Raw genomic sequence first — 27,657 nt, 5'->3', positions numbered from 1 at the left:
TATTGCTTACAGGGCTCTTCTTGCAGCTCTTGGAGGATTGGCTACAGGGGTGTGTGGCCTAATATGCAAAGGAGTTCCTGCTACAAAAAAAGCTCTGACTAAATCTACTTAGGGAAGAGGTGATTTGGAGCAAAGAAACACTATGAAGAAAAGGAGGTAACTCTTTGCTATTTCATCTGCATTTCCCTCACAAACATGTCTGGAAACCTGCTAGAAAAGGGATTGTGTATCCCTCCCCCCATTTCTTTGCCTAGATGGATCTTTTCTCCATAAACACATTTGCTTTAGTTATACCTTATAGAAAGTGGATTCAAGCCTATTTCTTTTAGTGTGTATCTGGAGCCATTATAATCATAAGGATGAAAGGATCTGTTGTAGCCTTTATTGGTTTGTGACCAAGAGTAGTATTTCTACATACATAAAGCAACTGAAAATATAGCTTTGACCTCAGAAACCTTGTAATAAAAGGTAGCAGGCTTCAGAAAGTTCATTCCACACGTCTTTAACAAATTTAGGTCCCTCTTACTCTTTGGATTTTTAGCTGTATCACTCTTTTAAATTCAAGGACAACCCTGATACTTCCAAAATATTGTTTGTTTTGTTTTGTTTTTGCCATCAAGTCACAGCCAATCAGGGCCAGCCCTAGACTGTCTGGCACCTTAGGCAAGGCTAAGTGTGATCCGCCCTGGGTCCTTATGAGAAAGGGCAGAATATAAATCAACCAAATAAATAAACTTCTCCCCCCCACACCGATAACATCACTGAGTCACATGCGGGGTGCCCAATTTGATGTCCCTAGAAGGCCAGCACCCTAGGAAATTGCCTAGTGGCAGCCAACTTATGGTGACCACACAGGGCTTTCAAGACAAAAGATGTTCAGTGACTTAAGGTTAGAAATGTTAGAAATGTTAATGAAAACACAATTTTATGCAGACCAGACCAAAACAAAAGTATATAAGTAATTTATATTTAACAACATAAGATCTGTTTAATAATTTTATAGATAGAAAAATGTTATCACAATTTATTAAACATTATTGATAGTTATAAATGATGGCGTTTTATAACTTATTGATTTCTGTGCTTTTGACTGCTTATGCATAAATGAAACACAGTGGTGTTTCTATTTTATCCTATCTTTTTCAATGTTTGCATAAAAATTGTGTGTTTGTGTGTATATATATACACACACACACACAGAGAGGTGGTACTGCTTAGGTTCTGAGGTCTAACGAGATTGTTATCTAGGATTGTGCAAAATTTCCTCCACTTTCATTTTATGGGTCAAAATTACTAATTATTGTGGAATACAAACATATTTTGAAAAGTAATTAGATTGTACAACTATTCAGAGAAATATGTACAGCACGTTCCTTTCAGACTGAACCTTGTGGCTGCTCCTTTCTTCCTGTGGTATATGGGTTCAGGCCTCAGAAACAGTCTGTGATGAGTCATAAGGGCCTGTATTGGAATCAGTAGCCATTGCTCTTCCTAATTTTTGGCACTACAGTTTATCTGAAGCTGCTTTTATGATGTCATTCTTTCCGTCTGGCAGTTATTACTTATTGCTTCATTATGATTTAGTCAAATAGATCATTTCACTTGGTTAGAACACTTGTAGTGATGGTATCCAGTACTCCCTCTAAGTTGTGGAGTTTTATGAGCAAAAATTCTACTTTGTGAGCTACTGGCATTAAAGCTGTGAGCTGCTGCATACATTAGTTTGCTCTAGGGTTAGGATTGCCAAGCCCTTAGGCTTGGTGGGGGGTTCTCCCACCCTGGAGGTTCCCAACCTGCCAGCCCATATTGGGCTGGCGGGGGGACCCCCCCCGATGTCATCAACATGCTGACATCATCTGGAAGTGACATCATTGTGCCAGCAACACTGTGTGCCGGCTGCTCTAGGTGCTTCCAGGGAAACTCTATGGTTTTCCTGGACACTCTAGTGATTTGGGAGGGAAAACTCTATGGTACAATAGGTACCATAGAATTTTCCCCTCCCAAATCACTAGGGCATCCCGGAAACACCTAGAGCAGCCAGCGCATGGTGTCACTGGTGTGATGATGTCACTTCCGGGTGAAGTCATTGTGCCATGCGCGCAATGCGCAAATGAAAAAAACTTGCCCACTGGAGGCCACAGGGGACTTGGCAACCCTATCTGGGGGCCTTCCTTCCTGAGCTAAGACAAAAAACGAGCCAGAGGATAAATACTGTGAGCTAGCTCACACTAACTCAGCTTAGAGGAAACACTGATGGTATCACATGGCTAGTCAGGTTTGCCTATACTAGGGCCCAAAACAGATGAGATGTTGAGAATTCTGTGAATTTATCACCCCAGGTTTTTAAAAAGGAAAAAGTAGAGGATTAAACACCCACTCAGCCATACACACACCCACTCAGCCATACACACACCATTGCTCTCATCCAGCTGAGTCCCTGGGTGGCTAAATATGGTCCTTTAGAAATGCCAGGAGAGTTTGTTCATTATTGGTTCTATATCTTCTTCAGTTTGCCCCTAACAACAAGTGGATACAACTGAAAGGGAGGGCAAGTGAAGGCAAATTAACACATATTTTTGCAAGGATCTCAAAAATAATTGAAAGGAGGAGACATTTTTGTTGATGCTGAAAATATTTTCAAAAGGCGAATCCCATCTTGGCTCAACTCTGGTAATAAATTATCATGTTTAGGATGCAGGCATGGCTTTCCAGTCATAAAATACAGAGATCTGGTAGGATGAGCCTCATTTCCTCTTTTTCAGCAAGTAAAGACTATTGCAAATACCAGGGTGAAAGAAGGAGATAAACACAATGCAAAACATGCCACATATACGTATTTTCTTTCCCCATTCCATTGCTAGTATGTGAAACCACTTATATAATGCCCAATTGATTTAAATTTTCACAGGATGTTAGAGACTAGGGATGTGCATGAGCTGACTCATGAACTAAAGTTCCTGATAAATTTTGGCCAGTTCATGGTTTGCAAAGTGAAGTTTATGACAGGTCAACTAGCACAAACTTTCCATGAATGTCAAAGCTCTTTGTGGAGGTTCATGCGGGTTCCTGAATGGATACATTTCCAGACAGACTGTCTCTGCTCAGTCTAAATGTTTACCTAATTTCAAAGCAATATAACTTGGAGGGCATGTGGAGGAGCAAATGGAGGAGGTCCCCTGTGACTCTGATATTTAGCTTGCAAAGCATCTGTTCTATACACTCCTGAACCTTCTGAATCTGCGCCTGTTAAAATGACCCTCTGTCAATGTTACTTTGACAAGCACAGGTTAAGGAGTGTGGGTCCTTTGCAAGCTAGAGACACCAAAGTTGCAGTGAGTCTCCAACTGACTCTTGTCTAACTGCCCTCCAAGTTTGGTGAGGATTGGCTTTATGAGGTCCAAGTTATGCCCCCCCCCCCAAAGAAGATGCCCCCAGGAAAGTGCTTTCTGGGGATATGACTGCCTGTCATTTCCTCAGAAACCACTTTCCTGGAGAAACCTTCTTGGGAGGGGGGGGGGAGCTGTAACTCAGATCCATAAATCCAATCCTTACCAAATTTGGAAGACAGTTAGAAGAGAGTAAGCCAGAGATTCCCTAAGAAATTGGAGTCTCTAGCTCATGGGTGTCAAACTCATTTGTTATGAGGACCAGATCTGACATAAATGAGACCTTGTTGGGCTGAGTCATGTTGGGCCAGGCTGTGTGTGTACCTATTTAGGTTGCAAAGATATAAACTTTATAAAGGACACAAACAAACACAATTAAAGATTTTGTTGTTGTTTTTTTATAAAAAAACTTAAAAATAAAATATGCTTAAAACATTAGCACTCGTTGCTCTTAAAGATGCTTTCTTTGTATCTCTCCCATGGGATCCAGGGAAGTGGACAAAGGAAGCTCTGGCTCTTTCCTTCCTTCCCCAGAGGGCCAGGAGGGGGAGGAGCCTCAGCCAATAGAAGGAAGAGAGGCTTGGATCAGTAGTTCTGCTGTGAAATTGAGAGAGCCCAGCAAAGCAAGCTCTCCTTTCTCCCTTCCTCCCTAAGGGAGGACCTCAGCCAATGGACAAAATAGAGACTTTGCTCTATAGCTCCTGTGCTATTGAGCCAACCTCGCAAAGCAAGCTGTGATGCAGAAAGAGGCAAGAGAGAGGGAGAAGGAAGCAGATGACAGCCAGTTGCTTGGGGGCCTGATAGGAGCCCTCCAAGGGCCTGGTCCATCCCCCGGGCTGCATGTTTGACACCCCTGCTCTAGCTTGCACAGGATCTATTCTACCTGGTCACAAACATCGCAAAACAAACCAGTTCACTTGGCTGCTAGACATTTGTGACAGTTCATGGTTCACAAACTGGGCATGCCATGAACCACGAACCAAAGCAAACCAAACCACATTTTTCTTGTTCATGCCCATCCCTAATAGATATCTGAAGGACAGAAATTCAAAATCTATACATAGCAGTAGGACCCAACTTTGACAACTCCCCTATTTCATACAGATATTCTTCCTATCTTGTTTTATCCATGTTTCCTCCAATGAACCTAGAGCACCATACATGGTTATCCCATCCTTGTATGAGGGTATCAGATGAGTGGAAGGCAAGAGAAAATGAAGTGCCAATTATTTGACAATGTGAACAGAACCAAGTAATTCCAATAAGTGTATGCCAATGAATAAATATACATATATGTGAGCAAATGTATACAGGCTGTGGGAAACAATGAACAACTATTTGAGTTGAAAGCAAAGCATGAAGATCACTTCATATATCCTGTCTGAAAGGAAAACCTGTACAATGTGCTTCATAGGAAATATTATTTTGGCTTTTGGTACCTCTATCAATTTTCCAACCATATTATCTATGCCTCAGAGGGGGGGGGGGGGGAATACACGAAAGAACATTGTTCTTGGAAGAGCCTTACCCATTGCATAATGAAGCTAATAAAAAAAAAACAAAATTAACAAGTCAAAGCAATTGAAACTGTGGGTCTCCACCCACCCTGAATGCTAACTTCTTCTCACACGGGAGCACCAAATGACTCTGTGTACAAAAATGAAGTGATGAATGTCTGAAGGTTCAGCCATCTCAGATGAAAGCGCAAATTGTAAATTTAATTAATACACTTGCTATTTAATGATCTCTTGTGCCATTTTCCCACCAAAAATTCAACCACTCAAACTGATGAAAACTGAGAAGTTCCTTTAATCTTTTCCTAGAGTAGATAAAAGTGCTTTGCTGGTTTTCAATAAGAAAATGCTGCAAAGGGGGAAAGTTATTCTCTCGTAGACAGAACAGCTGCTTCAAATCATTGTTCTCATGGCTGAATTGTGTTACAAATGTCAGAAAGAATACTGGAACAACTTGTACTGTGTAGTTCTGTCCTCAAGATGGAGCTACTTTTATGAAAGTTAGTGGACCCTCATGATAGAATATCTCTGAACAAGAAAAATGATCTCTTTACCATGTTATTATTTTAATGAGACATTTATACTACATTTTATGTTATGTCATAAAGGCTAGTCGACTTTGACATAACAATAAGACATAAAAGAATTATTTACTTATGTAGCAATGTCAAATATTAATTGGTTACTTACATACCAATGTCACAGTGAGCTAATGGTTGGGCAGACAATGACGATTTTAATGCTGCATCTTTAGCAGAGGTTATTGTATTACTGGAAACAATAATTTTTCTGCAGAGCATCCTGCTGAGGACTGCAATGTGGAGACACCTGCGTGTTAACAATTTCACCATGGCAATTGTGGGATGGCAGTACAAATATCTATATCAGGAGCACTGTTCCCTCTAAGCTGTGTTAGTGTGAGCTAGCTCATAGATTTTTAACCTCCAGCTCACACATTTTTGTCTGAGCTCAGGAAAATGGCCCCAAAGCACAATTTATCTAGCAGCTTACAACTTTAATGTCAGTAGCTCACAACTTTAATACTAGTAGCTCACAAAGTAGATTTTTTGTTCACAAGACTCTGCATCTTAGAAGGAACATTGATCAGGAGTATCAAATATGTGGCCCAGTGGCTGAATCAGGCCCCTGGAGGGCTCCTATCAGGTCCCTGAGCAACTGGCTGTCATCTGCTTCCTTCTCTCTCTCTCTTGCTTCTTTCTGCATAACAGCTTGCTTTTCAAGGCTTGCTTAATCACACAGGAGCTACAGAGCAAAGCCTCTATTTTCTCCATTCTCCATTGACTGAGGCTCCTCCCTTGGGGAGGAAGGTGGGGAAGCCTTACCCATTGTAGCAAAGCTACAGAGCCAAATGCATCATCTCAAATAAAATAATTATAAGCCCATTTTCAAACCTTGTATAATCACCAAAATGAGGTGACTTAAATCAGACAGTATGAAGGTGCTGCTGGAGACATTTCTTATGGAGATTTGCAGGGAGAACTGTGCTCCACCTAGTGTTTATGGCACACCATTACTGACAACCAATACAGTTCTACATATGGAGTTAGCAATGTGTAAAAATACCCATCCTTGTTTTCATTCAGATTGGGACAGGGATTGGCTCAAATAAATAACTTTGTAAAGAAAACAGAAGCTGGAACAGGATGAACCAAGATTCATCATCTGGAACTTAGACATTTGTAAATAAATCCACCAATAATTCCTGGTTGTTATTTTAGACTAAGACCGGCCCATATATTAGGCAGCCTAGGAGGTTGCCTAGAGCATGGCCCTGGGGATACTGATTAGGGCCCTCCCCACTTCACCTCCTTGGCAAGGGAAATAGGTGAGCATGGTGTTGGTTCCTGTGCCTCAAAGCATGTGCGCTGCCTGGCTGCTATTGCTTAGCCTCCCGGGTCTGTGCTTCCGGAAGCTTTGCCCTTGCCAGGGGCAAGGATAGGAAGAGGAAGGCTGAAGGTGGCAGGTGCGGTGGGGCCTCACCTTGTGCACCAGACACCCTGAAGCCAGCCCTGGACTAAGAAAATTGTTTCTTCCTACCCTCCTCCCAAATTCTAGTCCAAATTCTTAATCTCAATTTTCAAAAAGTTTCTCTTGATGGCAATCTATCAGGCACTATCGTATTGTTAAAATAAATGTCAGTTCAGAATTATTCAAGTTCACATGGCTCTCATGGGTGGAGGTTAGGAATCAAAACAATCAGAATGATCAAAGAGTACGCAAGCTGGTCTTCCGTAGAATCCTTTAGCTATAATTTTGAGCTTTGTTAAATAAATCATTAATTTATAAAAGAAATATTAGAAAACTAGCTGGTTGCAACCAGTACTGAAACTGAACCAGAAAGTAAAATTATCTTTAGGCCAAATGCTGATTGCGGTGGGGGGATATTGGAATACTTTGCAACTAATTAAACTGATATGTTTTAGGCAAAGCAGAGAAAAAGAGAACCTGTTTTAAGACCAGTGAAATGGTCTTTTATTGGTGTATGGAATCTGAGATCTGGACAAAATATAATCTTATAATACTATATTTCTTTCTGCCTTAGCAGGTTGAGCAGAATATAAATCCCATAAAAAAAAAATATATATATAAAATAGATGTTGCAATCTTCTAGAGCCAGTTTGATGTAGTGGTTAAGTGCGTGGACTCTTATCTGGGAGAACCAGGTATGATTCCCCACTCCTCCACTTGCACCTGCTGGAATGGCCTTGGGTCAGCCATAGCTCTGGCAGAAGTTGTCCTTGAAAGGGCAGCTGCTGTGAAAGCCCTCTCCAGCCCCACCCACCTCACAGGGTGTCTGTTGTGGGGGGAGAAGATATAGGAGTCTCTGATTCAGAGAGAAGGGCAGGTATAAATCTGCAGTTCTTCTTCTCTTTAAAAGAAACTACTGAGGATTAGGTTAGCACAGGGGTGGCCAAACTGAGGCTCGGGAGCCACATGTGGCTCTTTCACACATATTGTGTGGCTCTCAAAGCCCCCGCTGCCCTAGTTGGCTGGCTTGAAGAAGGCATTTCTGTTTTCAAATCACTTCTCCAAGTCAAGCCAGCTGGTGGCTTGGAGAATGCATTTGAAGTTGCTCTTTCCAACTTTCCCTTCCTTCTCCCTCCCCTCCATCTATTTTCCTTCCTTCCTTCCTTCCTCCCTCCCTCCCTTCCTTCTATCTTGCGGCTCTCAGACATCTGATAGTCATGTCTTGTGGCTCTCAAACATTTAACTTTTATTCTGAGAGGCTCTTACATTAAGCAAGTTTGGCCACTCCTGGGTTAGCACCTTCTTGTGTTTGAGTTTTTTTATGCAATTAAAAATGTGGACAACTGTAACCTATTTTGTAAGATTAAAACTACTAGTTATTGCACATAATTTTATTGCCACCTGCTGACAATTAAATGTGCTTAAAGAAAATATAAAGTCCAGGCTGCCAAAGAAGCTGACTCCTGACTGTGTAATTCACAAATAGTGGCTTGATAACCTAAAAAGAGCATAATCTCCATTCCCAACTCCTTATTTGTATTTCTATATTTTTTTTTTAAAAAAAATCAAATGTAATTTTAATTATAATTTTGGTGTATCTAGGATTAAGTCTATTTATGAGGCAATTCCAATCTGATCACAAAATAACCAGACGTGTAATTTCTACTAAAACTTTATCCAGCCATATTTTCTTATACACTGAATCTAAATGAAGCATTTGACAGCCAGTCCCATAGAAGTCAATAAATCAAACAAACAATTATGATATTTGAAATACTCATAAAAAAGAAAGTTGCAGTAGTAAAAAGAAGAGAAAATGAATTTGCTACACTAGCAGTAACATCCTAACCAGAGTTGCATGTTTTTTAATCCACTGGATTTAAAAGGCTATACTTCTGCTTGGAATGGCCCTATACATTTAAACACTATTTTGAGTGATCTAGGCTGCTTCTGAAATTATTTAGTTTATAGAAAAAATAGAATTTTGCAAGATTGATACATTCCCCTTTAGAACTTGTAGTAATCCCTTTGGTTGGTGAAAAAATTGTTGCACTTGAGTAAAAAATAAAGGGCAAAAACTCAGCTACAGATAAGCACTGTTAAGTCACATTAATTTCAATGGGTGAATGAAGCATGAGCTCCAGTCTGTCCAGTAAAATCAAATGGAATTAGAGGTTCATAAATCTGGCAAGATTAGTATAAAAATATCACAATCAGCAAAATTTCACCCACTCAGTGCCGCAGAATCATTTTGGCAGCAAACACTTTGATATGTGTATATTGAACATATGAACATATGGAGCTGCCTTATACTGAATCAGACCTTTGGTCCATCAAAGTCAGTATTGTCTTCTCAGACTGGCAGCGGCTCTCCAGGGTCTCAAGCTGAGGTTTTTCACACCTATTTGCCTGGACCCTTTTTTGGAGATGCCAGGGATTGAACCTGGGACCTTCTGCTTCCTAAGCAGATGCTCTACCACTGAGCCACCGTCCCTCCCCTTAAAACTTAAGGCAGTTCTTTTCCACCGCTTTGGTTAGCAAGCATCACTTACTCATTGCTTAAAATACAGATCTGGACTCTTGAAAAGCTGAATATGTCTTAATTTTGGTTTTTATTAATGAAGGGTACCTTTAATATTAAGATTTTAAGTATATAACACCGGCGGGGGTCAAGTAACGGGGGGAGGGGTGGGTAGAAAGTAATATATGGGATAGATTAAAAGTAATTATTAATGAAGTAAGAAATTGAAATTTATTACCATATGTTACTAATAAAATTGTTTGAAAATGAAAAGCTGAATATGTCAGTTTTATGTCCTTCAGAAAATTCAATCAATGCTATTTTCAGATACTGATTTGCATTTTTTTCCTTTGGAGTCTGCATATTCAAGATAGAATCTGTGTATTCATGACAAATTTGTCAATGGCAGCAACCACCAGAGGTCTCAGCAACATAGAAGATAACACTTTTACTCTGCATTAATTAAACTGATAATTGATTTATAGTGTTGATCCTGGACAAAAACACACATCTCTGTATACTTATTTTTAATCTCAGTGGGAGGCCTGATTATTTTATGATACTCTACACCTTGATAACATACATTAAAGACTATGTTAAACAAGTTTTCATTATTTGCTGCTATTGCTTTCATAATTATGTAACAAAATGTATTCTCAGGAGCCAGTGGTAAGAGCAATCCTTTAAAAACAATAAATGTCCTTTGTATGTTCTTTAGTATCTAAAGATCTGTAAAAGTTAGTTCAGAATGTCATACCAGCAACTACATGCCAAATTTCTTATACAACAGGAGCACAAATTGTTTTCATTCATAAAATATATATTGAATAGAAGTTCAACTGAGGAATAACATATATATTTCCCCCCAATTTATTTTATCAAATTCCAGAGCATGGCAGTTAGGGCATAAACACCACAGACAGAAAAGGTGCCACATTAACACTGCCACTGGTACCTTTTATGACCCTTTATTTAAATAAACAAACTAAGCTTACTTGTAGCTGGAACTGCTCAGTCTCTTCCCAAGGGTTTGTCAAATCCAAGTGCAGGTCTTCTAATCCAAGAGACTTTCTAGCTGTGAGAGGTAAACTCTAAGATTGGAAGGAGGGCCACCTGCAGTTCTGCGATATATGGAATACTCTGCAGACAGGTCTGTTTGGTTTTTCAGGTTCCTACACACACCCCCTTTGATGACAGTGATAATATACTGCATGACACAGCTGAAAGGAGAAGGAGGGGGAAATGGCTCTTAAATTCAGAAATGTTTGGTTTTTATTCTTCATTTGGGGTTTTAAAATATCCATTCTCTTCATATCCAAGGGGCCGTACAAGGCAGACAAGGTGGGTGAACTTTTCTTCTATTATTTGCTTTGTGAAGACAAAATACTGATTCACTGTTCAAATTAAGAAAAGGAATTACTGCAATTCACTTTTAGACACACAACAAAATTATTTCTGGATTGTGAACTAAGAGTTATCAATATGTTGCTTATAATTATGTTCCAATTATGAGGTGTTGAGAGCACCAGGGAACATAAGAGATGTACATATTTTTCATGGCAAGGTGATAAGAAGAAGTTAGTTCCACCCCACCCCTTAAAGAAAACAAAGATTTCTTCATTGCTTTAGTAAAAAGCTGTAGAAACTCCTGACTAGGGAAACAGATACATTTGAATTGCAAAGCACATCTTCTCAGCTCTGGCAGGCTATGTGCTAGCTATGCAGAGGTGCCTTTTTGCAGTAAATTACTAACTATTACAAAAGCTTTTCATGATGTTGCAGCTGGCTAAAAGAAGTCTGTAAACTTTGAAGGAACATATGTATAAAGAGAAGGGTTGAACTCAAGTAGAACATTAATACCACAATCCTATGCAATATTATATTAAAGTAAGTTCCACTGGGATCATTTGAATTTATTGACAAGTAAATGTGCAACCTTAGTGACACTTCAACTACAGTGCCTTTACAGCAAATGATGCATTGTTGTCAGCTCTTCCCTTAGCATGCCACAGAGGCATGGCCAAAGACACACGTCACTACAGATCTCTGCTTTCATGCAGCAATTCTTGTTCGTGTTGGTAATGGAAACTTTGAGTGGTGGTTTGGTATAGCCAAATACAACTCGCTGGTGGTTTTGTACAGCAAAATAATTTTGTCTGCCCCTTACCAGACATTTGGAAAATCCTTCTTATTAGGTTGTTTCTGTCTTTCATTCTTGATGCTTATTACCTTTTTATCTTAGTTACCCCTTCTTTCCCATTTTCTGTTATTCATATCCATCACTATGTCCATGTTGTCTGTAATCTTGGCTGCACCTTTCTCTTTCTGTATCTCCCTTTTTTGGTTCAGTGTCAGTTTCAATTTATTATTATTAGGGCCCATGGCCAGCATAGATAAAAACAAACTAATTTACATAAAATACAGAAAGTGCACAGCCAATGAGAGTATATTATAGTATAATATACAAGGACTTAAGAAGGAGATCTTTAAGGGGAGAGGGGACCCTTTTTAGGTTCTTACATCTCAAAGCCTCAGCTGTGAGTAGTAATTTTAATGTGCTTGACAAATAAGGTGAAGGAGTAAGCTGCATTGAGTGACATGGGACTTACTTCTGAATAATTGATTTTGACTGGCTTAATTTGTCACCATTTTAAAGGAGAATTTTCAGCAAGATAACTTACAATGTCCACTACCACCCCTCCCTCAAAAGCCACATGATGCAGCCAAAGTTAAGCAGCTTTATATTCAAATTACTTTAACGTGACAGAGTTCAGCACCTATTTAACTTTGCCACTAACAATATTTGAACATGCTTCACTTGGCTGGATCATGCCCATACTGAGCAGAGATTGTGGATTTTTGTTCACTTTATGATTTAAGTATGAACCTGAGCATATCCTGGAAGGTCTAACCGATCACTTTTAAATGCTGGATTTAGCAAATATAGCTAAACTTTTCTCCATGTATATGATAGACACAATCCAGTCTAAATTAAGCAGTTTTTCTGTCCTATTGATTCCAGGCATTTAAACAGCAATTCTGGCTCACTGAAAACAATGATGCTTAACTGTGCTCCACGTTGGCCGAATATTTAAAGGGTATTTTAATTTGTTAATTCTGTTGAATTGTTGCTTTAATGTGATACACTGCAGCAAAAGCCTTCGGGATAAGGTGGATAATACATTCTAAATAAAATAATAGCATTTGCATAAACATTTTAGTCATATTGCACTTGTTTTGTTCAGTGACTCTTGTTTCTGCTGTTTCAAGCAAAAGTCTGGAACTGGCAGCACTTAAAATTTATCAGCAGTTAATTGAGATCTCAATTTGCACATATGAAGATTCAGCAAATTAAGTATTCGCTTATAGATGTACATGCTGTCACATACAGACAATCTAATTTCACATAGATACTGCTGTGGTTCCCTAAATTAGCTGTGACTATCCAGAGTAAAGAATGTCAGCCTAGTTCTCTATATCTACGAATAAGGCAATTTCCATTTTAGGAATTACAAGTGGGAACTGGCAAAGACTTTTGGGAGACATTTAATTTTCCTCCTCCATTATTTCTTTTTTCCCCTTTCTTGAAAGCCCCCAAAGTTTCTCCCTTTCCCTAATTTCTTCTCTCCTTGTAGAGTTGCCAACTGCCAGGTGGGGCCAGGAGATTTCCTGGAGCCTTGGGAGGGTAAGGTTCGGGTAAGTCATCTCAGCAGGGTATAATGTCACAAAGTCCACCTCCTATTTTCTACAGGGGAACTGATCATTGCACTATGCAGAGCAGTTGTAATTATAGTAGCTCTCCAGCTCCCAACTGGAGGTTGTCAACCCTAGCTCTCCAGGAGGAAGTGGCCACTTTGGAGGGTAGAGTCTATGGCATTATACCCCTCTGAGCTCCATGCCCTCCTCAAACCATGTCCCTAGGCTTTAACCCTCCCCCCCCCAAAAAAAAAACCCCTAGGAATTTCCTAGCTTGGAGTTGGCAACCCTGTCTCCTTCCCACCTAACAGCCAACCTACCTTTATCTGCCCCTCTGTCTTAAGCTCCCCCCAGACTCTTCCTAGAAAAACTGTGGTTCAGCTGTAGTGCCACCCACTTTCATGGTAGGTGTAATGTACTCAGAGACAAGACGTGTAGAAGGCAACATACTTTATTAGATGGTACATCACAGAACAGGGCAACGCAGGCCGGGACCCGCTTTATATACATTCAACCCAGAACAGCCCTCCAGCTGGCCAGTCCAATCCTGGCCAGTCAAACTTCCCGCCACTGATCTTGATTGGCGGAGTCTTTTCCCGCGCTGCGCAGGGCGACCAAGGGACTTCCCCTGGTCGCCTCTGCTGCATGGCCGCGTGGTGCTCTAGTTAATCCCAAGACACTACACTCCTCCCCCCCTAGTATAATGTACATAATCCTGCAAATATGCTGGTGCCCTGCGTTCCCGTGTAGATCTCCTCGGGGTTGCCAGTGGCGCGGAAACGGGCCCCGAGGAGGTGGTCTCCTCATGTGGATTCGCCTCTGGTGGCTGGCGGGCCGGCTCCGGTTGTGGTTCCGGATCGGCCGGCCTCGGGGGATCGTATGTAGGCAGGCTCGGTACTGGCGGGGCCGCTTCTGGGGTTACCGTTGCGGGCTCTCCCCTGCTCACCGCTTCTCCTGCCTCTGGTGGTTCCTCTGGCAAGGTGCGAGGGTGCAGCTGATCGATGTGCCTCCTCAGAACCTGGCCCCCCTCGGTCGCTACCTCGTATGATCGGGACCCCATCACCCTAAGGACCCGGCCGGCTACCCATTCTGGACCACTTGTGAAGTTCTTCGCATACACGGGTTCACCCGGGAAGAACCCCTGCACCGCTTCCCTGACTTCTGGGGAACTGCGGACGTCAGTGGCTCGGTCCGGGTGGAGCCTGTCTAGCCTGGTTGTTAATTTCCTCCCCATGAGTAGCTCCGCGGGGCTGGACCCTGTTGTTGGGTTGGGGGTAATCCTGTTATGGAACAGGAAGGCTGCGAGGCGGTGGTCCCAGTCCCCTTGAACAATGCAACCCAGGGCCTCTTTGGTGGTTCGTACCATGCGTTCTGCCTGGCCGTTGGTGGCTGGATGGAAGGGGGCGGACCTAATGTGTGATATGAGGTATCTCCCGATGAACTCCCGGAATTCCCGGGAGGTGAATGAGGTGCCATTGTCCGTGACCAGGGTATCGGGGATCCCGTGTGTGCAAAAAACCCTCCGCAAGGCTCTGACGGCTGCTGCCGTGGAGGTAGATGCTACCGGGATCACCTCTAGCCATTTTGTGTAGGCATCGACCAGGATGAAGAATATTTGACCCTGGTACGGCCCGGCGAAATCTAAGTGTAGACGAGACCACGGCCGCCTGTTGGACTCCCATCGGTGGACTGGTGCGGAGGGCGGATCGGGCCTGGACTCTTGACATGGTTGGCACCTTCTCACCCACCCCTCTATTTCCTCATCCATACCTGGCCACCACACATAGCTACGGGCCAGGGCTTTCATCCTCACGATCCCCGGGTGGGTTTCGTGCAGGGCTTCAAGTACTTGTTTGCGCATGTGGGGGGGGGGAACCACCACCCTGCTGCCCCAAAGTATGCACCCCTTGTGGGAGGATAGTTTGTCTCTACGGGATGCGAACGGCCTGAACTCACTGTCCACCTTACCCGTGGGCCACCCCCTTCCCACCCAGTCCAAAACCCGAGCGAGGATATGGTCCCTGCCTGTTGCTCGAGCCACTTCCGTGGTGTGGAGGGGGCACTCAGGCAGGGACTCGATGAGCATCACCCCGTGGGCCGGGGCGGGATCTGGGTCTGTCGAGGGCAGCAGCAGGCGGCTAAGGGCATCAGCGTGCCCCATGGCTTTGCCCGGGCGGTGCACCAAGGTGTAAGTGTATGAGTTCAGGAATTGGTTCCACCTCAGGACTCGCTGTGATAATATTTGTGGGGTCTGACGGTCAGGGGCGAGGAGACCCAGGAGCGGCTTGTGGTCCGTGGCGATGGTGAAACGCCTACCATACAGGTAGTCATTAAATTTGTGCACCCCCGCCATGATTGCCAAGGCCTCCTTATCGATTTGAGCGTAGTTGCGCTCCACAGGGGTCAGGGTCCTTGAGTAGTACGCCACCGGGATTTCCCTCCCGTCCGGGAGTTGGTGATCCAGGACAGCGCCCACTCCGTACGGGGAAGCATCGCAAGCCAGAATCAGCGGCAGGCTCTCATCGAAGTGGTGAAGCATGGCGTTCAAGACTAGGAGGTCTTTCACCGCTTGGAACGCAGCGGCTTGGCGCTTCCCCCAAACCCACGGGGCTTGTTTGTCCAGCAGCTGGTGAAGCCATTCCGCTATGGCAGCTTTGTGGGGCAAGAACGAATGATAAAAGTTCAACAACCCCAAGAAACTCTGTAGCTCCGCCTTGCACGTGGGGGCTGGGGCCTGGACAATAGCCCTGGTCTTGTCCTCCGTCGGGTGGATTCCTGCCGCATCCACGCCGAATGCCAGGAACTCCACCCGCGGCACCCCTAGCAAGCATTTTTCCTTTTTGACTTTCAGCCCCGCCGCTTGGAAGCGGCGGAGTACCTCTCTCAGGCGGCTGCTGAACTCTCCTGCGTCTGGGGCGGCGATTAGAACGTCATCGAAAAATGGCTTCACTTTAAGGAGATCCCTTTAAGGAGAGAGTCCATTATGCTCTGAAAGATCCCCGGTGCCACGCTAACCCCAAACTGCAGCCTCCGCACCCTGAAAGCCCCCCGGTGGGTCACGATGGTCTGAGCCTCGGCGGTTTTGGCATCAACCGGTAGTTGCTGATACGCTTGTGCCAAATCCAGCTTTCCAAAAATTTTGGACCCCACTAAGGCTGCCAGTATGTGGCTGACCACTGGAACGGGGTAGGGGTTGCCTTGGAGTGCTTTGTTGATTGTGCACCTGTAATCTGCACAGATCCTCACGTCCCCATTAGGCTTTACCAGTGTGACAATGGGGGTTTCCCAGGCCGCATAGGACACTGGCTCTAAGACTCCCTGAGCTGTGAGGTGGTCCAGCTCTACCTCAATCTTTGGTTTTAAGGTGAACGGGACCCGCCTTGCCTTGAGCCGGATCGGTCTGACCAGGGGATCGAGTGGCAGGGTGATGGGCGGCCCCTTGTAACTCCCCAGGGACCCATCAAAAACAGCTGGGAATTCCCGGCAGACGTCCTCAAAGTTACCCGCCTGCACTTGCTCTACCCCCATTAACTGGATCCCCAGTGGTTGGAACCAGGCCAGCCCCAGTAAGGTGGTGAGCTGGCACTTAACCACCAGAATGTCCAGAGGACCCTTGAATTTCCCTCTCTCCACCTGTACCCGGGCCCAGCCCACAATGTGTTCCAGGAAATGGAGGAACCCGAGTCCACTTCCATGAGGCATGGGTTGCCCTCGATGAGGACCATCAGTTTGACCTTGTCGGGGGTGGAGAGGGGCAAGTTCAATACCTGCAGGCTGGTTGACCCCGTCGTGTGAGCCTCGGTGGAGTCGTGATGCGCTGTCGGTCTCCGACGGCTGTTCTTGGCCCGGCAAGCCCGAGCGATGTGGCCTATCTTCCCACAACTGCGGCAGTCCATGTTGCGGTATGGACAGTCCCTCCTCTCGTGGGGGTCGCCACAGCTGGCGCACTTGATGGTGGAGGGTCTCTCCGTTGCTCGTTGCCTCGTAGGGGCTCTTGGGTCTGTTCCTTGTGGCCGCCGCATCTGGAAAGCCTCTTCCTCCTCCTGGTCACCCGGCGCCGTTTCTTCATGGTGGACTGCCTCTCCACGTGGGTGGCTGTATGCTTTTGTGTCCCTCTCGAAGGCCGTCGCCTTGTTAAAGGCTTGTTGGAGAGTGAGCTCTTCCTTGGCGAAAAGCTTCTGTTGCGGCCTTTCGTCTCTGAGGCCCCATACGACTCGGTCCCTCAGGGCCTCCTCCCGCTTATCGTAACTGCAGTTTCCTGCGATCTGGCGAAGAGCGGCCAGGTAGACTGCAGCTGTTTCCCCGGGCTTCTGATCCCTCTTGTGGAAGAGGAATCAGCGGGCAATGATGGACGGTTGGGGCGAGAAATGCCCTGTGAGGAGTCTGACGACCTCCCCGTATGTCCTCTTGGTGAGCTTCGCTGGGGCAGAGAGACCTCGTGCTATCTTGAAGGTTGCCTCTCCGCAGACGCTCAACAGGACATCTCTCATTCGGTTGTCGTCCGTGATCATGTTGGCCCGCAGGTAGCATTCGACCCGTTCGGTATAGGTCTCCCACCTCTCGGGGTGGTCTGGGTTGAACTCAGCAAGATGGCCCGTCATTACACTAGAGTTCGCCATCGCGGCGGCAGGCGTCACAGTTTCTTGCAGTTCTGCGCCTTCCTCGTCTCCAGCCAGGTCAGCTGTTTTCCCTTGAGCAAGCCTTCCTAGCCAGATCCCATCCTCGTCGCCAGTGTAATGTACTCAGAGACAGGACGTGTAGAAGGCAACATACTTTATTAGATGGTACATCACAGAACAGGGCAACGTGGGCCGGGACCCGCTTTATATACATTCAACCCAGAACAGCCCTCCAGCTGGCCAGTCCAATCCTGGCCAGTCAAACTTCCTGCCACTGATCTTGATTGGCGGAGTCTTTTCCTGCGCTGCGCAGGGCGACCAAGGGACTTCCCCTGGTCGCCTCTGCTGCATGACCGCGCGGTACTCTAGTTAATCCCAAGACACTACAGTAGGGAACTCTCAAGGATTTGTGGGGTAGCATTTAACATCCTTCCATAGCAAAATGGGGATTAGAACCTAGGGGTGGTTTCACACAAGAGATTTGGCCTGACCTAGCCCCACCTCCCATTTGGATACACGATCACAAGCATATCTGCCCTCTGAGCTGCACCCGTTCTCAGCTCGTCTCCAGATATCTCCTATCCAGATTAAAAAGCCATCTAGGTTGCATAATCCGTGGCTGTTTGAATGGCTGGGAGCAACTCATAAGCAGAATAGCTGTGTGATCATGTCAAGTTGTTTCCGGCATGGTTGGGTTTTCCCCCACCCCAACCTCTCTCCAAGGAGCACTTGTGCACTTCTCTGCTTGAGTGCACACACAGGGGACTTTTAAAAAAACAACCCTTTCCACAGCGGGTCCATGGTTGAGCCGTGCTAGCAGTGTGAATGGGCAAACACTAACCACTGCTGGGATCCTGCCACTTCAAGGGTATCTTTCTGATAGCCTGGAAATAGACCAAATTCAAGTGGGTTTTTTGGCAACAGGATGGAATCATGTCAATTTCATAGTGTGAAACCAACCTAGATCTCCCAGGCCCTACTCTGAAGCTCTATTTGGTCTAACTGTTCCACTACATTGGCTTTCACAGGGTGGCTATTGTTGAATAGCAGCAAGCAGCCAGGCCTAGTTGAGTCATGCAAGTCAGGTGTATCAAAGGTCATACAAGTCAGGTGGTATTAAAGGTTGCTTCCAGACCTAGGCTTGCCAACTTCCAGGTGGAATCTGGAGATTTCCCAGAATTACAGTTGAACTCCTCTCTCCCTGCCTTTTTACCCACAGCAGCCTGGAATACTGTGTTTGCCTGGCAACAACCACTGAGGGAATCCACTGCTTAAGGCTACAAGAGTTCCCTTTATCATTTTTGTTTTGTTTTGTTTTTTTAAAAAAACAGTGTTTTTTTAAAACAATTTCACGTTTTTCCTGCAAACCTGGATCCTGAAGCCCATCTCAAATGGGTCATGCCTACTCACAGCACCATTATTCTCTCCTCCTCTTTCTGGCCAGGCCCAGAATGCTTCCCAGGCCTGAAGGAAGAATCACACCCTTCTCCAGCCCTCATGCAAGATTTAAAGGGCCATCCCAACTGATCAGTGGACCACATTCTTCCTGCCAATCAGCTGAAGGGCCCTTTAAATCTTGCAGGTGGTGAAGGAGAGGGATGGCCCCCAGCAGTGATGTTTGGGGGCAGGGCTTTCCCCCTGCCAGTCAGCTGGCTGCCAGCAGCTTGAAGCCCCCAAAACTGAGGAAGCCCCTTCGAGGACCTGGTGAATGGGATCCCTAGCTGATGACTGCAGTGAACTCTATGTATGGGGTTTCCCTTGAAGATTCTCAGGAAGATACAATTGGTACATAATGCTGTGGCCAGAATTAGGGTGGCATTCCAGGGGTGGGTGTGATGTTGTGTGCAACATTCCTGACATGATGATGTCACCAAGTAGTGCTGTTATTGCATCAGCAACATCATGTGCATTGTTCTGGTTTGGGAGCAAAACTCTATGTCGGGGTGGCCAACGGTAGCTCTCCAGATGTTTTTTGCCTACAACTGCCATCAGCCCCAGCCATTGGTCATGCTGGCTGGGGCTGATGGGAGTTGTAGGCAAAAAACATCTGGAGAGCTACCATTGGCCACCCCTGCTCTATGTTTTTTTGCCTTCATAACCATAGAGTTTACTCAAAACCATAGAGTTTGACATCACTATGCAATGTCCCCAGTGTGATGACATCACTCAGAAGTAACGTCATTGTGTCGGAAAATCGCACAGTGATGACTTTGTTTGGGGTGGAGTTTCAAAGCCCCCAAAAGTGGGGAAACCCCCACTGGGACCTGGGAGCTGGAAACCCTAGCCAGAATGTTGACTGGAATCATATCACTCCAATCTTGTTTCATCTACACTGGGTCCCCACCTGTTTCTCTGTCAATTCAAAGTGATGGCATTAAGCTTTAAAGACCTATATGGCTTTCTCCCCAGGGAGATCTCCCCCCCCCCACCCTGAGAATGGGTGAAGACTTTTTTGTTTGGCATATCCCCTGTAACTGTTATTGGCCTCCTTCTTCCTTGATATTTGGGGCTATGAGTATTTATAGGTTTTTACTGAATTAGATACATATAATTTCAAAGTAGTTTTTTTGTGCTGAAATGTTTAAATGTTTAAATGTTTGATGTTCGCTGCCTTGAGTGAAAAGGCAGAATAGAAATGCTTTAAATCGATAAATACGTACATGTCTATCAATCGCCATTAGCCATGATCACTAAATGGAATTTCTGTATTCAGTGGAATACCATAAACTGGGTACAAACAACTTTTAGGGGAGATGAACATTACTTTCATGACATTCTTGTGAGCTTCTAAAAAAGGGGTGTCAAAAGTGCAGCCTGTGGTTCTTTTCTTCCCCCATTCCCCGCTCCTATCCTCACCCTTTGAAGCTCCGAGGCTGCTGAAATTCTCAGCTTCTTCTGCCTTGTCTTTGCTGGCAATAATCAACAATGGAACATCAAATAACTTTGTTATTCGTATTTTTAAGGTGCCTTCAGGAAGCCTCAGTGCTTGTATGAGAAGTGTTTGGCCAGCAATGAATTGGAAGGCTTTGCACCTGCTTTGAGTAGGAGAAACTGGCTTACTCCATCGTATACAGCTTAACAAGACAAGGACATTTATAATACTGATGAAGTGGCAACACGAAAAGCGTCTATTGTAACTAGTTATTGTTACAGGCAATGCTTTTAAGTCTCTTATTTTTAATGGGGAAATTAACTAAGAGATTAAGTAGAGGGAATTTAGGAGCAAGGATCTTTTCTTTCAATAACACAGAGTTCGGGTTTTCAGCCAAGAATAGTCCAAGCAATTGTACTTTTATAGTGTTTACTTAGGATATGTAGCAAGATGATTACGCATCTTTGTACAAGCAATCAAGAAAATAAGAAAGTAGAGGTTATCAATAGAGGAATTCAAGGGTTGTTGAAGCGGATAATATTCACCTGATCCAGAAGAGGAGATGTCCGTTCAATGGAAAGTACATGGAGAGGAATGCGAACGACCAGTGTAACACACCCTATAGACCCAATTACAGGAGTAACGGGTGGTACAAACTGCAAATGGCACCCTACAGAATGCACACCGAGGTGGGTTTTTGACCCACACTATATAGGGGTTCGAAGGATGGGGGTCGTTAGTTACCAAGGGGCTTTGATGTTCCATTGATGGCTATCTTGAATCGCTACTTTGGGAAACTTTGCACATCTTGCTAGAATTATGAGCTCGGAGCAATTGAATAATTTGTTACCGGTTTTTGGCTGACACTCGGAAAGGGATCAAAGACCTTTAAGGGTAAAATCAATCAAATTATGCATTTGATTGGAGTTAGCAAGGTAGAGGTGATAGGCTGAAGGAAGAGACAATTGGCAAGTAGCAGAAGATCAGAGTGAGAGTAGTACTTTCCCACAGTTCCCATGTTATTATGCATCCCGTTTGGGCGGAGGCACTGGAGGGGGACTGGGTGAGAATACGCTGAGAGACAGACTGCAGGCGCCAACCAAAACAAGCTCTCTACTGGGTCCACTCCACCTGTTTAGATGGAGCATTTTCTTGGCCTGTTTTCTGGTCGGACTCCATTTTGTTTAACAGAAGTAGGAGACCCTCTTTATTTACACTGGGGTACTCCATTTTTATCAGGCAACGCCTCTCAGTAACATTACTTGTATGCCATACCACTAAAATTACTATGGGCTCTGTTGAAATTGGTTTAATTGTCTCTTATGGTTGTTACTGTGGATTTTTGTATCAAAGAAGTTCAAAAGTAGTTTTATATTTTTTAAAAATATGTAAATCCTTAAGTAATTAGATATATAAAAAAGCATGGTAGTCTATTTACATCACAGTTTGCTGTTTGTTTCTTGTAATTATCTTTGCTGGCTGCAGGAGGAAGCTCTTCTGGGCTTGCAAAGCTGCAAAGAAAATGCAGAATGGATTTTCCATTAAGGCCTCTGTGCCCAGATAGAGTAGTCTATCTGGGCCTAGAGACCATAATGGAAAATCCATTCCACATTTTCCTTGTAGCTTTGTCTGTGGTGCAATGTATTTCAATGGAGTGGAGTTCATTTCACTTTCCAGTGTTTGTATGGCTAGCTGAAGCTATTGCTTGCTGGAGTGGTCTCCTTGCAAATAAAGGGTTGATTCTGAACCACCTTTTCTCTGCTGAATGGACCTGAAAACTGGTGCCTACTGCAAATACTAACCTGGGAACTCACAGCTAAAGGAGAATATTACACTGGAGAGCCATTGCCAATCTGAAGAGGCGCTTACAATGCTAAGCCATTTCAGTGTTTTCCTAGGCTCAGAGCATTTTATATTTTTCATTTCTGCTGTGATCCTTGTGCTTTTTCTTGATATTTTATTTTAAAATTGCATTGCCAAACCCACTATTCCTCTACCTTTTCATTTTAAACAAAACATCAGAAGAGTTTTAAGCATGTTTGCATTTTAGGTTTAAAAAACTATCTTTAATTGTGTTTATGTCCTTTATAAAGTTTATACCATGGCTACCTGGCATTACATTTTATGACACACATGGGCCGGCCCCACAAAGCCAATTTATGTCAGATCTGGCCCACGTAACAGATGAGTTCAACACCACAGTTCTAGAAGCATTTTGCTGGCAGTAGCCATTGTTCAAAAAGAATTCTGGCCTGATCCAGCTAGACAAATCTTATGTTTTTATTCATGTAGAAGAATATTTATATGATTAGTTGTTTGGTTAATTAGAGGATATGTCTGTTACTTAGACCTGCTAAAGATAGCTCACAATGAGAACAAATAAACACAAAATCAATAATATCACTATCAATAAGCAGGCCCGGTGCATGGGGTTCTGCCACCCAAGACAGAACCCCATCGCGCGCCCCCCCCCCAAGTAAAAACTTTCGTGCACGCAAAGCGTGTGGTGGGCGTGATAACATCATAGTGGCATCATCACACTGGGCACTCAGCGCCACTCTTTAGGCTCTGAGGGATTGGAGAGCTCCTCTGATCACTCAGAGCTGAAAAAATGCTCAGCCTTTCCCTTTCCTGGTGCCCTTGAAGGATGCTGGGGGAGGGAAACACGGCTCTTTCGGCTCTGAGGGATTGGGGAAAATGCCTCCAATCCCTCAAAGCCAAAAAAATACTTGGTCTTTCCCTTCCCTGGCACCCTTGGAGGACGCCAGTGGAGGGAAACGTGGCTCTTTCAGCTCTGAGTGTTGTGCCATTTGATGAAATCATTTCCACTTTTGTGACCAAAGTGACATTGTACATCAGTGTAATGCTGGCAAGCCTGTCCCGGCCCCCTAATTTTTCCTATTCATTTTTGAGGAATATATAATATAATTGGATCCCTCAGAGCCGAAAGAGTGATGGAGGCTCAAGGACAGGGCAAGCGGGGAGGGGGTGCTCTGCTGGGAGCTGATGCCCTAGGCAATCACCTAGTTCACCGACTCCCACACACCAACTCTGTCAATAAGAATCTATAAATAAAAACTAGCCAAGGCATAAAAGCATTTAAAACAGAAGAGCAGTCTAAAGTAATGTTGATAAAACAATTAGCAGCCCAGGAGCCAACCATAAAATAGTTAAAAACGAAAACCAAACACACAAAACACAGAGCCCATTTGATAAAACTTTGGGTCAAGAGAAATGTTCTGGCTAGGCACCTAAAACAGTAATGGAGGTGCCAAGTAAACCCCAAGGGACAGGTCATTCTAAAGGTGAGGTGCCACCACTGAAAAAACCCCTCTATAGTCTCTTCCTGTTCCTCAACTGTCTGGGTGACTATAATATCAATTGCACAATTTCATAAAGTCACATAGTCATAGGAAGAGATTATTCTAACAGGATACTGAGAGCAGAATTTGCAAAGAGAATTTCAACTGTCAGGTTGGGCAATATGTAGCCCAGCTGTGGTTAAATCAGGCTTTTCAAGGAAGAGTCATAGCTGGTATATCAACTGAAGCCGACAAAAGGTGCTACATACCATGTAGAAGATTTGAGCATCCACCATAGACCAGCAGCACCACCACCAAGCCATGAACTGCTTCATTCAGGGAAATGCAACCCAAGGTGGACTGACTCCTCAGTCCTCAGTCTTGCTATTGACCAATAGAAACTCCCCTCTGCTAAGAAAATGCTAGGAGAGCCTGATAAGTCACCACAAGATCTAAGCCCCAGTACCCTTTATGTAGGCTGAGCTATTTTACCTGCTCAGCCCCACCCCATGAAAGCTTTTAAAAGGATGGTGCTGCAACCTGGAGATGCTACTTTTGCCAGGGGAGACATCTAGATTGAGTTTTCCTATTTTCTCAGTACCACCCAACTGTCTGCCTATAAAATGAACAAATAAACTTGTAATCTAATAGTGTCTTTTAATTAATAGCTTATTTTTTGTTTATATTACAATACTGTTTTCATATTTATTAGCTGTCTTAAGTATTCACTTGTACCAAGAGGTGGGATACAAATAAATAAAATGTCATAGAGTGAATCCTAGAATGTTGTGCCATTTGATTAAGTCACTTCCATTTTTGTGACCAAAGTGACATTGTACATCAGTGTATTGCTGGCAAGCCTGTCCTGGTCCCCTAATTTTTCCTATTCATTTTTGTTTCTACTGAGCTTCAACTTCTTTGGCTCTCATACTTCTCACTACCTTCTCCAGGCATCTGTTCAGGACTTCCACAGGTCTACATGGCTTGGCTGTGAAAAAAAAGAGTTTACTCCAAACTTCTGGACATTCTCACTCAATCGTTAAATGTATGGGGAAGAAGACAGATCTGCATGGGACCCATAGCATACATGCAACAGGGCTGAACAGCAGTCTTCCAGCACTACCTTCTGGAATTAGGTGGTCAAGTAAGAGCAGAAGCACTGGAACATAATGCCCTCACTCCTAACCCAGCCACTAAAAGCTACTGACACTGGAAGGCCAGGTTTAAATTCCCTCTCTGACATGGAAGTTAGGGCCAGTCATAGACATCCAGTCCAGGCTACTTTACAAGATTGTTATGAGGCTTAAATGAAGGCATAGAAAACGATGCAAGCCAATTTGGATCACCATTGGGAAGAAAAATGGGAAACAGGGGTTGTGCAGGGGGTTGGACTAGATGACCCTGGAGATCCCTTCCAACTCTGTGATTCTATGATTCAATAAAGGAAATAAATAATCTACTGAAAATTCCAGGAGAATCAACAGGGATGTACATCTCCTGTCACTCCCCCAACAAAGACAATCTGTCAGAGAAAGCAAGGCCATTTCCATCCCCAAATGAAGCCTGAGTCCAGATTGAAATGGATGTAGATAATCTGTCTTCTCCAGGATTCCCTGGAGCTGCATAGCCACTATACACTCAAGACCATAACTAATGATGAAATGTTGCCTCTGAAGTATTTAAGTGATTTGAATACAGGAAAATCCCTCTTCAGGAGGGGTTTCCGAACTGTTTCTCCCTCCAAAAAACCAGTTGGAATCTTATGCTTGCAGACTGCAGCGTAGCTGCTAGGCTGCATGAACAGAGTTTGTTTCCCTGGATGGGAAGAGTCAGGGGGCGCCTGTTTCGGCGCGCAGAGAAAAAGGTCTAACTGTCAGAAAAAAGGCTAACTGTCAGATCTGCACTCCTCGTTGGCTCCTTCGTCTTGGCAGGCGATTGGCTGAGGCTTTTCTTTTGTTTTTGGTTGGATGTCGGGGTTTGTTGGGGCAGTTGACTGGGCAGCGGCGGGTGAAGCGTCGGCTGGAGCATCAGCTGGAGTGTCGGCTGCAGTGCTGCGGGCTGGAGGTGGCATCGGAGGCGGTGGAGGACGTGGCGTTGTCCTTCTTGTTGGCTGAGTCTGCCTAGGGTTTGGGGTCTGCTGGGGCAGGGGTTGTGGAGCCCAGGGGTTGGTGTTTCCCCTTTTAATTTTTGAGAGGTGGGCCTGTGGGGCAACCTGGGTTTTTTTTTTTATTATTGCCCTTGAGGTTGGCAGGTGACCATTTTGGAGAGCCTTCCCCTCCCCCTCATTTTTCTCCTACTGGAGACATTGGTGTGCATCAGAGGCCATTTTGTGGCCATTTTGAGTTCCCTTTCTTCTTCCAGGGGGAAGCCATTTTAGAGTGGAGCTGCAGGAGGCCATTTTGTGGTCTTGTTCTTGCTATTTAGATGGCTGGTGGAAAAGCGTCGGGCAAGCCCAAAGGAAAAAAGCCAGTGCCCAAGGCGCCCAAGACTCCTGCAAAAAGGCCACCACCACCGTTATCCTCTTCTGATGAGGAGGGTGATATGGTGGTTGATTCCAATATTGCTTGTAGATTGAGAGCATTGGAACAGGCAGTGGGCATCCTTTCTCCAGGTGGGGAGGATGGTGTGAGGCAATCTAAGAAGGGTAAGCAGGCGAGTATTCTCACCAGGCTGTCTATTCTTGAGGGCAGGTCTGGTGGAGTCATGCCTGGCAGGGACGCTGGCCTTTGCGGTCCAGATGTGGGTTTGATGGCGGCGGCTGGGGCATCGGGGGTCGGTTTGCCATTGGTTCCTGCTGGATATGGAGGTAGGTCGGGTGATAATTTACAGGCAGGGCCTGGGCAGGTTTGGCCATGGGGAGCATGGGGGCCTGCTTTGGCGGCTGGGCAGGGCGCTTCCATGTCAAGCGCAGGGGCGCCTGCCTCCTCTGCGTTGGGCCGTTTCAGAATTGGGCGCGTTTCAGAATTGGGCTTGGCCATGTGGGCAAGGCGTCCCTAGTGTGTACCCAGGCGCAGGGCATCCTGGCATGGCTGGTTCCTTTATGGGGGCACCCTCAACATATGGGATGGTGCCTTTTGCTGCTTTGCTGTTTGGGGAGGTTGCCTTGCCGCTGGGGGACCACTTGCTTCCCGCTACTAGGGAAAAAATATTAAAAGGGGAGTATGTGGATATTTTTTCTCTTCTCTTTCGGGAGTTGAGAAAAAAGACAAGGAAGAATTGGATGAGAAAGAGAAGGAAAAATTGAAAAAATGGAAGGTGGACAGGACCTGGGCTAATTGGCGTCCTAAATTCTGTATTTATGCCAGGGTGATTGCGAGGGCGCAGCCCTGGTGGGCAGCATCCCTGTTCCAGTATTTGGACATAATTTAGAAAGGCTATACAGCCTTTAGTGGACCAGCCTGGTTACAATATGACCAGGAATTTAGGATGAGGGCTTCCCTGTATCCATCCCTTCAGTGGGATCAGATGCATCAGCAGCTTTGGCTGCAGGTTATGTTCCCGGCTAGGCCTAATCTGGGTGATCGCTCTGATAGTGGTCACTTGGTGAGTAGGTCAACCACATCCGCTGCTGGTTCATCAGGCTCTCCCCGTGGTGCAGCGGGGCAGGCGGTTCAACCCAGCATGCTCTGCTGGAAATTTGGATCCCTTGGGGTATGTAATAGGAAGGCGTGCCAGTTCAAGAACGAGTGCTCCATGTGTGGTGGTTCCCACTCATTTGACAACTGCCCTAGAGCCCGTGGGCATAAAAATACAAAGAA

At 44.8% G+C, this 27,657-nt stretch overlaps 2 protein-coding genes and 1 non-coding gene across 3 annotated transcripts in view; all 3 read right to left on the bottom strand.

Annotated features, from left to right (window-relative positions):
- Window positions 1-10,556, bottom strand: part of ELF5 (E74 like ETS transcription factor 5) — a 47,728-nt gene extending 37,172 nt beyond the window's left edge. Inside the window, exon 1 of the mRNA XM_060261980.1 lies at window positions 10,406-10,556. The gene's annotated coding sequence lies outside the window, so the exon portion shown is untranslated. The remainder of the gene's footprint in view (window positions 1-10,405) is intronic.
- Window positions 9,312-9,378, bottom strand: TRNAP-AGG (transfer RNA proline (anticodon AGG)). The gene has a single exon. It is a non-coding gene; the product is annotated as a tRNA-Pro (tRNA).
- A 3,922-nt stretch (window positions 10,557-14,478) lies between the features above and the next one.
- LOC132589635 (uncharacterized protein K02A2.6-like) overlaps window positions 14,479-27,657 on the bottom strand; it is a gene marked incomplete at its 3' end in the record, with an annotated part of 31,795 nt that continues 18,616 nt past the window's right edge. The window contains exon 3 of the mRNA XM_060262378.1: window positions 14,479-15,069. Coding sequence (XP_060118361.1) covers window positions 14,479-15,069 — 591 coding nt within the window. The remainder of the gene's footprint in view (window positions 15,070-27,657) is intronic.

Source organism: Heteronotia binoei, chromosome 21, assembly GCF_032191835.1.
Source record: "Heteronotia binoei isolate CCM8104 ecotype False Entrance Well chromosome 21, APGP_CSIRO_Hbin_v1, whole genome shotgun sequence".
Lineage (NCBI taxonomy): Eukaryota > Metazoa > Chordata > Lepidosauria > Squamata > Gekkonidae > Heteronotia > Heteronotia binoei.
This window is presented reverse-complemented; position numbering and strand designations above follow the sequence as displayed.